Source organism: Micrasema longulum, unplaced genomic scaffold (assembly GCF_059751315.1).
Source record: "Micrasema longulum isolate JH-2025_06_02 unplaced genomic scaffold, ASM5975131v1 h1tg001025l, whole genome shotgun sequence".
Lineage (NCBI taxonomy): Eukaryota > Metazoa > Arthropoda > Insecta > Trichoptera > Brachycentridae > Micrasema > Micrasema longulum.
In genome coordinates, this window is record NW_028278213.1 from 63,048 (window position 1) to 80,781 (window position 17,734).

The 17,734-nt window shown below is 31.3% G+C and overlaps 1 protein-coding gene across 1 annotated transcript in view; it reads left to right on the top strand.

Annotated features, from left to right (window-relative positions):
• LOC148277489 (neuroligin-1-like) overlaps positions 1-17,734 on the top strand; it is a 93,481-nt gene that overhangs the window by 56,333 nt on the left and 19,414 nt on the right. Inside the window, exons 5-6 of the mRNA XM_088232827.1 lie at positions 11,771-11,968; positions 13,976-14,625. Of these exons, the coding sequence (XP_088088953.1) occupies positions 11,771-11,968; positions 13,976-14,625 (848 nt within the window). The remainder of the gene's footprint in view (positions 1-11,770; positions 11,969-13,975; positions 14,626-17,734) is intronic.

Consider the following 17,734-nt stretch of genomic DNA (forward strand, 5'->3'; position numbering starts at 1 on the left):
ATTTGCCGTTGATTTAAGTGAACCATTCACTTTGTTCCCGGCACTCACCTTCCTTTCAATATATTTCTCAGTCATTCCATCCCTAGTAAATATATTTTCCAGATACACGAATTCCTCTACTTGTTTTAATAAAACCCCATTCATAGTTATTTCACATTAAGTAGTATGACTTGAAAGAAATGAAAGTATTTTCATTTTTTTCAAATACCATCACATTCGATTTATCGACATTCATCAGCAAATCGTTTCCCTTGCATACATTGTAGATCTTTGTTTCCGAGAATTGCAGTTCATCTTTGTTGTTAGCAAGAAACATGGCACCGTTAGCATACAAAAGACAACTGAAAGTTAAATCACCCATTTTTGCTCCCATTCTTAAGCCTTTCAGTTCTTTCATACGGTTATCGATAAACTCGTTTAACAGCCATAGTGACATCACACATCCCTGTTTGACTCCTCTATGAATATTCAACCACGATGTCAATGATCCATTTACCCTAACCCATGCTGTGCTGTTTTTATACAGAGAAGCAAAAGCCTGTGTCAGGTTTTCTTTCACTCTATACTCCGATAACATCTGCCTTAATTTTTATCTGTCAACTCTATCAAACGCTTTTTACAGATCGTCAAATGCGCAGAAATAAATTTATCTGTCTTGTTTCGTAAAGCAAACATTTCATCCAAACATCCTCTTCTATTAATTTTTTATTTTATTTTTATATTTATTTATGACAAAATACAAGGTTTTTAAACTTTACATATTACATTTTATTAGGGGAGGGTGGGGCATGATGGGGCCTTTTAGGTAATACGTCGATAAAACGCGTTTCTTTTATAAATCCTTTAAAAAAATATACTTTTGAAAACTTTGATCTTTAATCTAACAAACGTGTTACAAAAAAACTAAAAATAAGATAAAAAACTAGTGAAATAAATCAATTAAAAACAGTCGTAATTATCCTGTCTTGCCCCACTAGTGGGGAAAGATGGGGTACCACCTACTGCGGTTCGCAACTAGGACATACAAGGATGGTGTCTTGTTTTTTTTCGTCTACTCCAGCGCATGAACAGTGTGCCCAGCTCAAGCACATTTGATACGCTATCCAGCCTTTATTTGACTCAACGTATGACCTTCTACAAAACAGGCACTCTGTATCATCTTAGTCATTTATAGAAAAAGAGTTACGTCTTGATCGTTTCGATGGCTACTTCATTTTCATTAAGAACTATATGTTTAGGACCCAAAATAATCTTCACTTATCTTATCCTGTTATTATTTTGCCTGGCCAACATAACTTTTTGCTCCAAAGTAGTTTGAGGAATTGAATAAAATCTTGCAGCTAGTTTATATCCTTTTCTCCCTTCTAAAATGTCTTCTATATCTCGATTCATGCATTACTTTGACCAACTCCCCTCTTGGTCTTGTTCAAACGTAGTTTCGGACCATATTCTGCTTACACAAAGAAAATAAAACCTGTTACTACATTGTGTTCAAGCAATGACGTAAGATGGGGTACCGATACCCTGTCTTGCCCCTTTTACTATGCTTGTTAACAACGCTTATTGTTTACGAAATACAATTTCTCTGGAAATAATTGATGAACTTGCTGTAAATGACAATACTTTGAGCTTGTAAAGCGACCTTAAGCCAGTTAAAATCACGATATGCTTCATTTTATGTCACAAGCAGCAAAACTCGATAAAATAACATAAAATTTGCGAAAAACACGTTTAGTATCGTTGCGTATTGGAGCGTGCACACATGTCCGTTGCAATTGCATCATTGGTGGGGGATCTAAGGAGAGCATCAAATGGCGTTATGTGCTCGGAGCTACTCGGCAGATTTCGGCTTTTATCGCAGGGCCCCATCTTTCCCCACTACCCCATCATGCCCCACCTTTTCCTACATATTTGTTAATCCCACACTTTATCCTTAGTAACTTTTCTTACTCTCTCAATCAGTATTCTTCCATACATTTTTCCAACAACGCTCAAGAGGCTAATAGCTTTATAATTTCCGCATTTCACCCTTAAACATTTTCCCTTGTATAGAACCTTTCTTCAGTCAAAAGGAGTGTATTCTTTCTTTAAAGAAAAAAATACACATCGGTAAAAAAGCTTGTTCTGCCATACAAAAATCATTTCACCACCTGCCTTTATTAACTCTGTAGCAACATTATCAAAACCTTGCGCTTCTACATTCTTCATTTATATGGCAGCACTTCTTATTTCTTCTACTCTTATCTCTGTCGTACCATCATCTGCATTTAAACTTATTTAAGAAGGTTCTGCAGTGTTTATATTTCCTGCATGTGTTTAATATATCTCCTCACAGTGTTCTTTACATTTTGTTTTTATGCCACTACCATTCGTCACCATTTTCCATCTTTTCTTTTTATTATCTACTGTCATTTATCCGCTTTCATTACTGTTTTAGGAATTTTTTACCGCTTTCCAGAATATTTCTTATTTTCTTGGAAGTTCTCGGTCATTTTGATTCCCTCTCTTTCTTTCAACAATTTATTTTGTTCACTAACACCTTGTTTCACTCTCTTCTTGCATTCATTTTATACATTTTTTTTACTCAGCATATCAGCTAATAGCCGCTTTATTAACTGTTAGCAGATTTAAATATGCTTCTTTCTATTTTTGAACATTTTTTTTTATTCCATCGTCTCACTATACATCACCATTTCTTCTTATTTGTTTCGTTATACAGCATACTTTCGTCATTGATTCACACCTACCGTTTTTCAATCTTTCCCACATAGCATTAATACTTTTATTTTTCACACGTAAATCTATCAGTCTGCGATTTACGGCCCTTTCAAAATGATCTTTTATCCAATTATTTTGGATTTTTTTAACTTCGACTCAAGAAAGGGCCTGTACTTTGCGGGTCTTGGGGCGCCATCCTTGAAACAGGATTACTCTTGATACTATCAAGAAATGATCTGTTTCCTTTCGGATCCTCTGTAGACCCGTAAATCAGCTGTCACAGGCTTCAATCTAGAGTCAATGACTGAGATTGGAGACTGTTGAACGACCAGTAATAATATAATTAATTCGTCGAGTACGAGTATATGTTCATAATAATATACCTTAATGCTTTATGTAATAAATAACTGTATCAATTACAAAAAAAACAACAAAGGTGATTTATCGAAACGAGGAAATGTCTTTAAATAAAAGTGAAGTTGAATTTTTTTCCCCGTTGATTATATTTAAATTATTTTTCATTTTCAATAAGAAAATATCTCACACTACGAATACCGATAAAAATATATGAAATGGATTAGGAAAATTCACAGTATTTTCAAAACCCATGTGTTATATTGTGGAGACATGTTTTCATACATAAATTTAAAAAATAAATTATTTTTAAAAAATGACCAGAAAAATGCGACATGTTTGGCCATCAAACCAATCAATTATCAAAATTGAGACGGGAAGATTCGTGATGATTCTCTAAAAAAATTTAAGCGGTGACAAACAAAATTCTAAATTAATTACGCATGACGTATTAAGGGCGTGGCCAATGCAATGACCGTTTTCGCGGGAATCCAAATGAAAAAAATATTTTTATTATATTATTTATAAGTGGTAAAAAAATATTTATTTGCTTGACAGTATTCAATAGATCGTTTTTTAAAATTGTGAAAAAAAAGTCATATTTCTCCATTATAACTTTGAATGGACTAAGTCCGTTAATAAATAAATAAATAAAATTTTCGCGGCATATTGTCATTTCGATTAATAATTTGGACTAATTACGTCAGTAAAAAGGGGAGAAAAGAAGTTTTATACTTTATTTTAGACATCTGGATTTAATGACTCTTTTCCCTCTCTCATTTCCTTGAGAATTATTGTATAAGATGTTTTTCATTTTTGATATAAATAAATAATATTACAGGCTTAGAACAAAAAGAGGGACAGTAGTGGTTTTCGTTCTACTCAGAATGGACCCATTTTTCCGTATTTTCGTTAGTCACTACTCATCACTTTTACCCTTCCGATTCATTATATGGTTTCTGTTTCAAATCCTTCACCTTGAATAATGAGTGCACCTAAAAAAAAATTTTTGCTGAGCTTTCAATTAAACATATTTAAACCATTTACAAAATCGCTCTATTCGAATACGATAAGCCAAATTGAAAAAAAACTTTTTACTTTTAATAAAACAATATATTTATTGGTTAAATTACAAAACTCGTTTAAATGTAAGTAGGATAATGTAAAATTGCTTTACAATTTTTTTTGCAATTGAATATCGTTACGTAAAGTTAATTATGAGTTTTGTCTGTGTAAAATAATTAATTTGACTTAAACAATGGACCGTTTCATTTGTATTGTAAGCATCATTGTGAATCATATTATTTTAATATTTGATGAAAAGCTTGAAGTCATTGTATTATCAACTATAATTTGATTTTAAAATAGAAACCATTGATTTCTTGTAACAAAGTAACACACGCTTTTGGTTTTACCGACAGATATTGATTTAGTTGCTTAGAAGGAACTATCTTAGTCGTTTTTTTATTCATGAAAGATTTCGTATTTCATAGATGGCTGGAAAATTGGTTTTAATGAACCATAGCATATTTGAAATTCTATACTGATGTAATTATTTTAATGAACAGTATAAAAAACAACAGTGAAGTTTTCTTTAAAATTATTGGCAATTTAAAGACGAAAAAAAAACATATTTCAAAATTATTAAAATTATTGCATAATGAAAAAAGCAACAAATCTGAAACTCTTTGATGTCAAATCTTTAATTATTTTTTAAAATTGTCGTTTTTTAATTATTTTATAACTCATTATGCAAATATTAGTAAAATAAAAATGTTCACTAAAATTATTATTTGCATAATTTTGAATAAGTTAATTAAAATATTTATAGAAAAATGTTTGAATATGTTCAAGTAAGACGTGAATTATTATCATAAATTACTCGTAATCATTTGATTGCGTACTCAATTCATCCATTGATTATTAAATTTGATTTGTTTGTGGTTTCTTGGTAAAATATCCTGAATCCTAAAATATTGATGTTTCTGGCAGATAAGCAATTGTCAGATTTAATATTGCCTAAAGCAGTCAATGTTTCAATATAATATTTGTCCTTCGAGTTACAGAAAACACTTTGGAATAATATCAAATAATATTTCATCTATTGGGTATTGATTCAGATATTTGTAAGACACAGAAAATAATTTGTCATTGATGATATTTAAAAAAAAAATTATTTAAAAGGTTTTAAATTTTAAAAAAATATCAATTCAGTAAAATGTATTCATACGCATAAAATCAATACTAAAAATCCTCAATATATTTTGCATATTCAAAATCTCAAAACGTATTTTTTTTTATGAAAACCGTGTTCCAATATTTCAGAGTGACCTAAAATATAATTTAGTGTACATCGCATAGGATTTATTAAAATTGTAGAGAGAATCAAATTATCTTTAATAAAATAATAAATTATAAACTTAATTGTTGGTACGTTGCAAAACTAATTTTACGTACTTGTTTAGAGAGAAAAGGTTTTTTGAAGTTTTTAAACAAGCAGTGAATAATAAATGAAAAAATGTTTACGCTTTATAAGATGCATATTTAGTAAACTATATCATGCTATCGGATATGCGTTAATATTAAAAATCTGCCAAAAATAAAAATTAAACATATTAAAATTACTTCTTTGAAATGTTTCATTTAAAAAAAACGTATCAGACTATTCTGTTCATATACATTTGGTTAGTTTCTGGTTTGGAGTAGTTAAAATTTTTCGAGATAAGTCAGGACTTTTTTGTTGTTTTGTATACCACTTTTATTGTTATTTTTATTATTTGATAAAATAGGACAAAATAAAAATCAAAAAGACATAGAATGTTATAACAATGAAGTGTAAAACGTTAGGAATAATAAAGCTCAGCTTTTTTAGTAAAAGTTGTATTTAAAACAAATGAATTATTATTCTAAAATTAAATAAAATCGACCATTTAAAGTTGAATGCATTTAAGCGAGTTATTTAGCGCAATATTTATGTCCACATTATCTACACATTTAAGGTTGTAAAATTTATTGAATTTGGTAGTGAATTTTATGAGGGAAGTGTGTATTTTGATTTTCGTCCAATCAAAAGACGCGTGCAAAAGTTTGGTTATACTATATGTAACAAAGGTAACCGAGTGAAATAATTTTCGGGCAGAATACTACGGATCGGAAAATAAAATTTCAACTCATGCCCAGATCAAATATAGTGTTTGGCCAGACCTCGAAACTTCAAAGGAATATTCCTCATGATAAACTTTAAAAAAACTCCTTACAATTTTATCCAAAAACATTTTTTCCCATAATTTGAAAATGGAATAAATTTTTCATTTCCCGGACTAGTATCTTTTCCAAAAACCCCAACACCTTCCCTACAAAAAAAAGGTAAAAAACGTAACTGCTTAATGAAACGATACGCACCGGCGCAGACGAGGGAAGCGGCTGGATAGGAGAGGAGTTGTGGTTTGTAGAAGGATTGCAAGTCCGAGAAATTAAGCATTTGCTCCATTTAAAAAAACTAAATTTTCGTAAAAAAATTAGTTTTTGAAAAAAAAAAAAGATTTTTTTAATATGTTTATTATCTATTTATTTAACTTTTTGTACATAATTTTATTTGTACATTGGCGGGCTTATTGCCTCCAACTTTCTTCCAACCAACCAATAAAATCAAAGTTTTATTTTTATAATTCAAGTTACAGAACATATTCAATAGAAAAAAAAACATTAAAAAGCTAAAGATATATAAAAATAGAAATAAACGTATGTGTTTATAAATTACCTTAAATTGATACTATTACTCAATGGGAAAAAGGAAAAAAGAGGAAAAAGGAAAGGAGGAGAGATTAAGGAAGAGAAAGAAGATGTTTCTTTAGACGTGATTTAAACAGAGATAATGTAGTAACATCTTTGATGGTGGATGGGTGATGATTTCACAGTCGAGCCGCATGAACACTAAATGGTTGACCATGAGGAATATTCCTCTGAAGTTTTACGGTCTGGTACTGAAACATCGTTTATAAGGAAAGTGAGCTTAAAAGGTAAACCGAAGTATTCGATCACAAAAAAAGTTGACCTATTTGAAATTCAATTAAATTTTGTACCAAAAATCTTTACGAACTAATGAAAACGAATTTTTTGGATCGTTTAACCTTATACCCTGTAATTAATTAGTAATTTTGCAAATTTAACTTATACCATTAACATACTACAAACACTTCGGAAAACAAATTTCTCATCACGTTTGCAGAATAAGTTTATTACTAGCAATTCACTATTTATTTATTTTGTTTAAACGTATGATTATGTATGTCGAAGTTTAACTAATTTTGTTGATACAAAATTAGCTCTTACAAATGAAAGGCAAACATAATGTTCTCAGGATCTGGCATATCAGAAACAACTATTAGTTTAGGTGAACAAACAGAACATTCGTGATATTGATCAAATAATATAAACCTATAAGTGCCTAGCTACTGATTCCAATAGCAAAATAATATGGATTACGAGAGTAAAAGTAATTCAAGTTTAATAATATAATCATGCACTAACTACTAACGAGTGAAGAAAACTTGTTCTAGGAATAACATTGAAGTAACAATTGGATTGAACTCAATAAAAAAAAAATAAAAAAAAAAAAATCATTAAGAGCTTTTTTATTTGTTCATTATTCCTCATAAAGCAAGCCTGTACCAAATCAATACATTTAAAGAATTTTTCGTATTTTTAAATTTAATTAATTTATAAACAAAAATCGTTCATATTTTGGAAATATCTTTATTAAAATGAAAGTCCCTCGCATTTGAAAATAGTGTTTGATGATTTGAAAAAATAACTATTCACGTTCTTACGATTTACCAAAATATTTAGATTTTGGTGCCATTTTCAAAGAGTTGTACATAGCGCACTTTTAGATAACGGGAATCAAAGAGAGGAAGAGTAGGGTTCGAACCTTCAATCTGTGAGTCCGCAATACTTTTATTTTTTTTCAATACTATTACTATACTTTTATTTTTTTAATAAAACATTTTTTTTTTCTTTACCCATGCTACTTAAAAAAAAGTTAAATGTATTTTTTCTTATTTAAAGTTGAACCATGTTAAAAGAAAATAAAACGCATTTGTAAAAAAAAACAAGGCTTAGGTTATTACCGGTTAAACCAGAGCTGGTATTTATTTTTCACGTAGGTATATAAAAAAACACGGATATACTATTTTTTATTTATTTCGCCATTTTTAAACGAGTCTTGTGTCAAAATGACAAGAAAGTACGAAACTTATCTAAACAGATATAATAAAAAATATTTCAAAGTAATTCAAAAAAGAAAACAAGATTGTAGGTGTTTATGACTGGTCATTGCAGGGTAAAAGTTGCTTTTTTATACTGCAACATTCACAAATTTGCCTCTGTTAAAATTTTTATTTTTGACATTTATGTTGTAGGCACTGTATTTTACAACCTAGGAAGTTTATAAATATTGAAAGATATTATAACACATAAACGTAAAACATATTGTTGTTTTAATAAAATGAGAGAAAAAAAGAAATCATTGATCGATTAAAATAGCAAAAACGTATAAAATCAATAATATCCTTAAAAGAAATATAATATAATATTTCTCATTTATGCTGTCAGATAAATTGAACTGAGTTTTATTTTCTACTTAAGCGAAGATATTTAAGTACCTACTAAGTTTCCATGACAACAGAGAGGTTCTAAATCTTATAAATTAATCGATCAGTTCATTTTATATTGAAATTGCTAAGCCGAAACAAATCAAAGACAAAATTTTGTAGCTAGGGTTCCTTAATCCCCCAGATAAGTTTCGACCTTTTAGATTATAAATAATAATATTTATACAGACCACAAATTGCCAAAATTTTTCAAGTCAAAGCCGCATGTGATCGAATGCTCAAATGATCATCAATCTTCTAAATAAATGACCCAATATTTTCGATTGAAAAACACATTGTTGTCATTAATGGATTAATGGGTACGTTTTCCGTTATGGTGATCTGTAATTTATTGTTTTTTTTTTGCCACTGAATTTTATGTAAAGAATATTAATTTCATGACTCAGAGATTATGGTTGGGTTATAAAGATTGTATCTAAAAAAATGTCTCCATAAAGTTTTAAAAAAACCATGAAGTATAAAAAATACTGGATCGAATCTTCCAGGATGTTTATCAAAATCAGCAGATAGAGAAAGTTTTTGGGAATACGCACAAACTGATAAAGAAAAGTACACAAAATGAAAAAATATGCTGTATATTATATAACGCCCACATAACACATGTTCTCCTCTACGGATACGAATCGTGACACTAGGGCCAAAAACATCAAAATACTTAGGAATTAGAAATTACAAAATAGTTTTGAGAATAGGTGTCTCAGAGAAATCTTAGGTGTGCAATAATTTGACTTTGTAAGGAACGAAGTAATAAGAAAATGGATACATCAAACTCCGGTGACAACTGTCACCCAGCGGAGGCAGTACGGTCGGCTGGGCTGGCATTTTTGTGGAAAATTACCTCAAGGGCGCACATCAATTCATAATCATCATCATTGCATGTCCACTGTTCAAACGAAGCATATGGTATCCACATAACTTTCAGGCCCCTCGTTTAGCTACCAGCTCCTGTGAATCCTTCTAAGTTAGATTCATGTAGTTCTGTCATGAACTTCCAACGAATAGTTTTTGAAAGCCCCACCTACTTATCCGGATCCATTTTAAAAGTCTTGTGACTTCTTTTTAGATACGCACACTGTAAAAAAAATATTTTTTAGCTATAATGAACGGTAAACGATTTATTTTCTAAAAAAATCCTTGTTGACAAAAGATTCGGGTTTCATTTTTTAATTTACCATTACTGTTTTCAATGCCGCTATCGTCGTCCAATAACCTAAGTATATAGTCAATTTGTCTGCCACCTTCAATCCAATTTTCCCAATTCTGATGGTGCGGCGGTAGGGTATGTTAGTTCACGAACAGTCAGTAGTAGACGTCTAAAACGCGAGATCCAGATACCTTCAAAGTGGAGAAGTGTCGAAGGCTTTCAGCAGGCATGCATTAATGGGTAAGTCCACCATATTGCCTCCGCTTGATGACAGTTATCGCCGGAAGTAGATAGTGCGTTTCTTAAACTATTTATAAATCGTTTATGGGAACTTAACCATAAAAAAAAGTCATTTTTAAATCTTGAGGATTGGTTTTCAAAAACCGTTTTTGTCCACCGTCTGAATATCTATATCGTGAGCGTACTAAGAAAATTGACCAACTCAAATCTTTGATAAAAATAAATAAAAAAACACCACAAAATTATTTCGAAAGCAAACGCCGCAGTCATTATGATTATTTGCGAGTAAACCTGTGTTTAATGATTTTGTTATAACATTAAAATTATTGAAAATTTGCCATAAATATTAATTTTGCCTGCAATTAGATGAGACAAGAGAAGTAAACAGAAGAAGGTTATTCCAAAAAACTTTTTGAGAAATATTAATAGAGAGTTAAGCAATTTAGGACAGTCAATTCAACCAAAAACAATTTTTAATACATAAATTATATCAGTTATTTTGCGACGTTTTTGCAAAGGATGATGTTTTTGACATATTTGAATGTATTGTTGGATTAAAAATCAAGTTCTAACTGGAAACACATGTACTTGACAAGTTTCTTTTGTATATTGTATATAATATGGCTACATGTTGGAAGCCTTTTTACGAACGAAGCCGTTTGGTGATATGGCTGGCCAATATATTGTAAAGGGCAAGACCAACAGCCGTGAGGTTGCCTGCTGCATAGTCAGCTCGGACAAGATCGGGTTGTGACCCTGTGGCTAGTGTCTCGGACTCACGGACCAAAGTTCCGTGGTTCAAATCTCACTTTACTCCAACTTGATTCCATTTTCTAATAGTGAGTTATTTACAACTCGATATTAAACGCCGTGCATCGGAAGAACACACTACATTTTTATCTTGGCATTTTGTGTCGCCGACCACCAGCTCTCCGCTAGTGTTTACTATTATAAATTCCTTCTGTACAAAGTAATAAGATTTAACTCGTGTGTAACTGCCTTACAAGTAACTTTAATTGGTATCCATCTTTTTAATTTAACCTCAAGTCAACCAACGCGCACCCGTCCTATAATGTATTCAGGCTACAATGACAACTCAGCTGTGACACTTGCATTACATTTTGTGTGTGTATGGGACAATGTGGATTAGGTTGTTGAGGGTTGGAGCTTCTACCCCAGTTAAAGATTGGCAGAAGACACGAGGTTGCTGTTTGAATGCGTATTTATTACGTGGTGAATAAGATACAGCACTTGGTTGTGTAGCGCGAGTGTTACGTCGATGATAGGTCAAAGAGATTACACTTGAACTACATGCTGGAACTGGGTGACTGCGTCGAGCTGGACTGAACGAATTGAACTGCTGGGCGTTACCGCGCCCTGTGGTCTCTTTATAGGCTACGTTCCTTTGTGGTTCATATCTCGATGGTAGGGATGGTGTTAATGTACTGCAAGATGCTCTTATCTTTCTGTGCAATACGGTTAGAGTTGCATAATATGTTTTATTTGATTCCATAGAAAATGATGATTAACTTCATCGGTTATTGAACTATAATTTCAGGTGAATTATTGAGCACGTATGTCATTGATCAATGGACTATCCACCCCACAAATGTATTTATTAATATGTGATATTTTCTTGTAGGATTCTTGAGGTCTCGTCCGGTAAACAGGCCGGGTATAACGGGGGGCAACCTCGCCCTGCGGGATTTGTGCGCTGCCCTCCGGTGGGCCAAGCACAACATACAGAGCTTTGGGGGGGACCCTACTCGCCTCACCCTACTGGGGCACGCTCAGGGCGCAGCGCTAGCGCACATGCTGCTCCTCACTACAGAAGCTAGAGGTTAACAATAACACATTTTGGGCATATTCTATGGAAACAATATTAGGATAAAAACCATTTTGAAAACAAATATAATCGAGTATTTCCTATTTGATTCATGTTTAATTCAACAATTTTTTAATACTTGAAAGCTCAGGTATTTGTGAAGCAAACTTATCGTCGGCACTTTGTACACTATGTTATATCAACTTGAGGTAGATTGAGGCTATTCAGATCACTTTATATGTGTCCATTAAAAAAATAAAAACTAATACTTTTGAAAAAAACCTATTATTAAATATTAAACGTTTGACATTTTAACATAACATATATTTATTAATTAACACGTAAAGTACACAAAAAAAAAAAAATTTCGAATACCTCTTTACTGATCCGAATCATCACTCATACGAATATATGTGGTGATTTGAATCAGCAGTAGGGTTACTCGGATCAAACCCAATAAAATAGTTAAAAAATAAAATAACATAAATGATTAATAAATATATTTAAAAAAAATAACAAAAATAATAAATAAATAAAGAAGAAGAAAAAAATAAAATAACATCGTAAGTATTCGAATTCAAAGCTAATGAATAAATTATTAGGGTGTGGTGACAAATTACATTATTTTTCTTAAACTAAAAAGTTAAAATTAAATTTATATCTTTATATAATCACTTTGTGAAGCGCCTTTGAGGTATTAAATTACGAAAATGGCGCTATATAAGTTATTCAAAATAATAATAATTATCATTATCTAATGAACATATTATGATACTAATTTACCCACATTCTGGGTTACATATCGCACAAATGAAAACATTATTCAACCTTTTTTTGTTATGATATTTCTCGTGGCACCACTTTTTTCAAGCAAAACACTGAATCCAATCCTTATTTGGAAGATGCACAAAAACTTCATTGCATTAAACGCAAAACTATTATCTTGAAGCCCCAGCCAACAGAGAAGCAGTAAACGAAGATTTTTTTAGTCTCCTGTGGTAGTTTTTCCTCTGAATTGTGATTTTGTGCGGTTTTTGGAGAGATAATTTTTTATCTACTTGGCGTTAGAAACTTATATTTATCAAAAAAAACATTAGAACCTAAGAAATTCATTTTAATTTTTTTCACTTTGCCTTAATACATAATATTGTAAAACTTTGTTTTTTTTTTTAGCATACAAAAATTAAAATATAAATCATCAAGTCCTACTGAACTGCATAAAATGCAGTTCGTCATCAGGTACTTTGCAGAAAAACACTAAGAATGCAGATAATAATATTACATCAGCCTTTTATTTGATATCTAACTTATTTGATATAAACAAAGATCGATTCTTAGTTATCAAACCACGCAAACTGCGATACTTGTTTTTTTTTATTTTAGAGCATCCAATAAATAGCGGTTCAACTTTGATTTTTTTCCATTATTATTTTGAAACAATATTCAAGATACAGACAATTTTCTTAGGTTGATCCGAATAATCCTATTAATCCGAATAGCCTCGGTTTATCCTACTACCGTTTAAGAGTTTTTTCCTTTAAATAAAATTACCAGAGGTAAGAAATGTGTTGTTACAAAATAGGCAAACCGGGAAATATTGCACAGTAAGTAAATCAGTTAAAACTGTCAAGACATATTGAAAATCGGCAAATGCCTGGATATCAAGACATCCATTTATTATCTTTTTAAAATAAACCTTTCGAATTTGCTGGTGTGTAATCTTGACAAATTTCCCAAAGGGTTAAATCTATTACCCACTTGTCTATAAATAATTTGAATATACTAAAAACGTCAATGTTTTTTTAATTGTTGATTGGGTAAGATGAAAATCTAGAAAATACGTGTGTACATTGTACGTGCCTGTTAACATTACTTTTTGGATCGGAAAACGGATATCAAAAGAAAAAGACAATTAGTTTTATTAAAATCTTAACGGTTAAACGAGAGTTTATTTTAAATAAAAATACTTAAAAAACGAGTTTTTAGGTGTTTAAATTTTCTAAGGCATATTTTTTTCCCCAGGTCTCTTCCAACGACTGATTTTATTTAGTGGAAGCGCCCTTAGTCCGTGGGCGTTAGTTCGCAACCCCGACTCCCTGCGCAATACAGTTTCAGAACAGCTTGGCTGTTCCGTCGACACCGACCCAAAGAAAGAGGAAGAAGACATAGAGCCGTGCTTGCGCAACAAACCATTAGACGCTTTACTCGATGTGAGAATTGAAGGAGAGAAGTTCATGTCTCGCTGGGGACCCCACATTCCGATAGAACCAGGAATCTCCGATCTTCTACACAGCATGGAATCGAGTGAAAGTTTTGTGAAGTGTGATCTGATGCTCGGTGTCGCTTCTACCGAGAGTTTTTATGACTTTAGTGCCACGGACATTCAGTACGGATTTGAAGAAGACTATAGGAATAGAGTGTTAAGGACTTTTGTTCGCAATGCGTATGTTTACCACCTGAACGAGATTTACGCGGCTGTGAGGAACGAGTATACGGACTGGGAAAAGCCGATACAGCATCCCATCAATATAAGGGATTCTACAATGGAAGCCCTGAGTGATGGCCACACGGCTGCGCCATTGTTGCGTTTGGCTGAACTTCACGCCCGAAGAGGCGCAACAACTTTCCTAGTTCATTTTGCTTACCAAACCAAGGAAGGAGACTATCCTCAGGTAAAAATCAAACAATGTACATAATTCTGAATTGCAGCCATACGAATAATGTTTTTTGCCTTTTTTTATAGATATTATTTTGGTTGTGAATATTTGATTTCTACAAAATGTTTTTAGCAAAATAGAGTTTCTGTATAATGATATTTATTTTACAATAACCGTTAACCCGTTTAAGGATAGAAGGTTTTTTTTTTCTTAAAGTAAAGTTATTGTATGAGAACGTTGTATAGGGTTAAAGCACCAATGAATGACCGTTTAAGGTTCAGCTTGTAGTGAAATCCACATTAAAGGTATACATTTCATTATTTAAGCGTACCAAATAAAAGAAAATAAAAACACAATAATTTTTCTAAGTGCTTTTACTTTTTTATTGAAATACGAATATTACAATTAAAATTAATATTACTCTAAAAAAATAGCAGAATCACCAGTGAATGACCACTACTACCCCAGTAAAAATAAAACTCAGATTTAGTTACATCATAACATTATAAAACATATTGGAATATGGATATATTCAAAGAATTGCACTAGAAATAGCATCAAATAAAACATTTAACACACTTTTCCTTATAAAAACACTATCAATCTCAGAACATTAACGGGAAGACGCACTATTACCTTCACAGTTCAAAACTGATAGATTTGTTTCTTACCAAAAGATGTGTCCGCCTACTGCTTTTGTCATAGTTTCTAGTGATGAAAGTTTTTTTACGAGACACATGTGGCAATTCTAATTATATTGTGTTTTATCAACCAATAGTCATTCACTGGGGGGTGGTTATTTACTGGTGCTTTGACCATAATGTTTTAAAAATATGTTTACTTAATACCATGAGATTTAAAGTAGGAAAATCAAATGCCGTCAAATTGCTGATAAAATTTTCCAACAAACGTTTTGTAGAAATGAAAAATTTACAATTAAATATCATTAATATTATATTAAAATGCTTGTATCTATTTTTTTTAAAAAACAAAAAGGATAGTTTTTTCTTTAATAACTTTTCTGTTAAATTTAGTATCTTCAAACCAGTAGAACGAATTTTATTCACATAATATATCTTTATGTGCGTACTAAAGTACTTTAGTTTTAGTTTAAATTTAGTTTAAATTTTGAAAGGCGTTATATGCCGGTCGAAAGGTATTTATATTCTAGTTTGACAACAACGTTGAACTTTATTTTTGCCAGGAATACCTTAGAAAATTATTGTTTTATCTCACGAAATTTTTTTTTAAGGACGTAGTTTCGAAAAAAAGGCGTTTTAAAATGCCAAAATTGTACCTTTTATCAGACTGCCTTAAAATCTAAACCAAAAAAAAATAAAATTGGAATGTATTCCTTAACTGGGTAGGTACAAAGTTTGTTTCCTAATTTATTAGCAAGGGTCGTGGTAACAATGGGAAGTTAACAGAGTTTTTGTTGATTGTCTGTAAGTCAAATATTTAGCAACGCAGCGTATGAATCCCAAGTTGAAAAAACGGTTCATCTTTTGAAGCAATCCACGAATCAATCCGATTTTTTGCTTTTCCATAAGACCGAAAGTGCTGTGCAACGTCTGGAGAATACGGCGGGTGGGGTAGGATTTACTATTTTAACGTTTTTAAGTATGTCATGACCACTTTCGTAACATGGAGTCGAGCATTGTAATGCTGCAAAATCACTTTATCTTGTCTTTCGTTTAATTTTGAAAATTTCCAAGCTTCTAAATTATTCCCGTAGTTTTGAAGCATTTTGAAATTATTTGTTGAGTCACTCCCAATGACACGAGTCTTCTTCATGTTATGCCTTTAATTTTGCATTTATGAAAATTTTATCTATTCCAGAAGTGTTGAAATCACTCACGACATGTTCTTTCACTAATAGGGCCTCACAATAGTATTTTAGAGCATTAGATGAGCCTCGGTCGCAGATTTCTTCACATTGAAGCAGAAAATTAAAACCTCCCGCAAATTGCGAAAATTCGGCCCGGAAACTAACATTTACAATTGAGTAAAGCTTTATGATGCAGATACAAATTAACTAATGTTTCTATAAGGTTATGTTTACAAATACCCAAGTTTATGTAAAACGTGTATGATCTATTTATTTAGACCATTACTTACCGCTAAAGCCATCTACAGGAAAACAGAGGAAGCTTAGTTATATCCTAGGAATTAGTCGGTGACCCTTACCCGGCAGGATAAGTTTTGATGATTTAATGGTGTAAAGAAAGTAAAAAATAATGATTGAAAAAATATATTATTTACATTACCAGCAATTCTTGTTTCAACATCTAATAAATCTTTTATTTCCAACATTATTATTTGTGATAATACCCCAATAAAAAAGGATTTTCTTTTGTTTAACTAGACATTGTAATTTTCATCTGAATAAAATAGATATTTCGCCTTTGATTATGATTTTGCAGATCTTGTTAACAATTTTCGTAGATTAATATTTCATTATTATTATAACTTTTTACAAAGCGATAAATGCCAACACCGATTCAAAGCTTTGATCAATCTTTGAAGCCTGATTTAGAAAATGGCGAACTAGTTCTATTGAGCGTTGATTTAGGTTTTCGAAGCGACCAGAATTCAATCAATTAATTGCTGTGGCATTTGCCCTTATATCAATCAAATTGATCTCGACAAGAACTAATGCTAGAAACAGAGAGAATATTTCGCTAAACATTTTGGACATATTTTCAGATAAAATTAATTAATGTAGTTTGTTACGAACATTTATTAAATGTCCTTAAATACGAATTTCCTAATTGTATTTTTTTATCGACCTAAATATAACTGTTGATTCTAAAAATGTCTTTAGTTCAATCATCACTCCAAACTATTCCGTCTCGTTTTTTAATGATCCAATTAAGTCATATAAAAAAAAAAACAATTATTCCTAAGTCAATATTACGTTGAAAATAACTGTTTTTTTGTAAGGATTTCTTTGACTGATTATTTTCAATTTCAATCCAATTATATGCTAAGTTACGAACCTTTATAGGAAAAAAATCTAGTTTTTACAGTTGTTGCCTGGTTGATTTAAAACGTTTATTTTGATCACGTTGATTATATGATATTTAGTTTGGAGGTTTAATTTAAAAATAAAAACAGTTCTGTT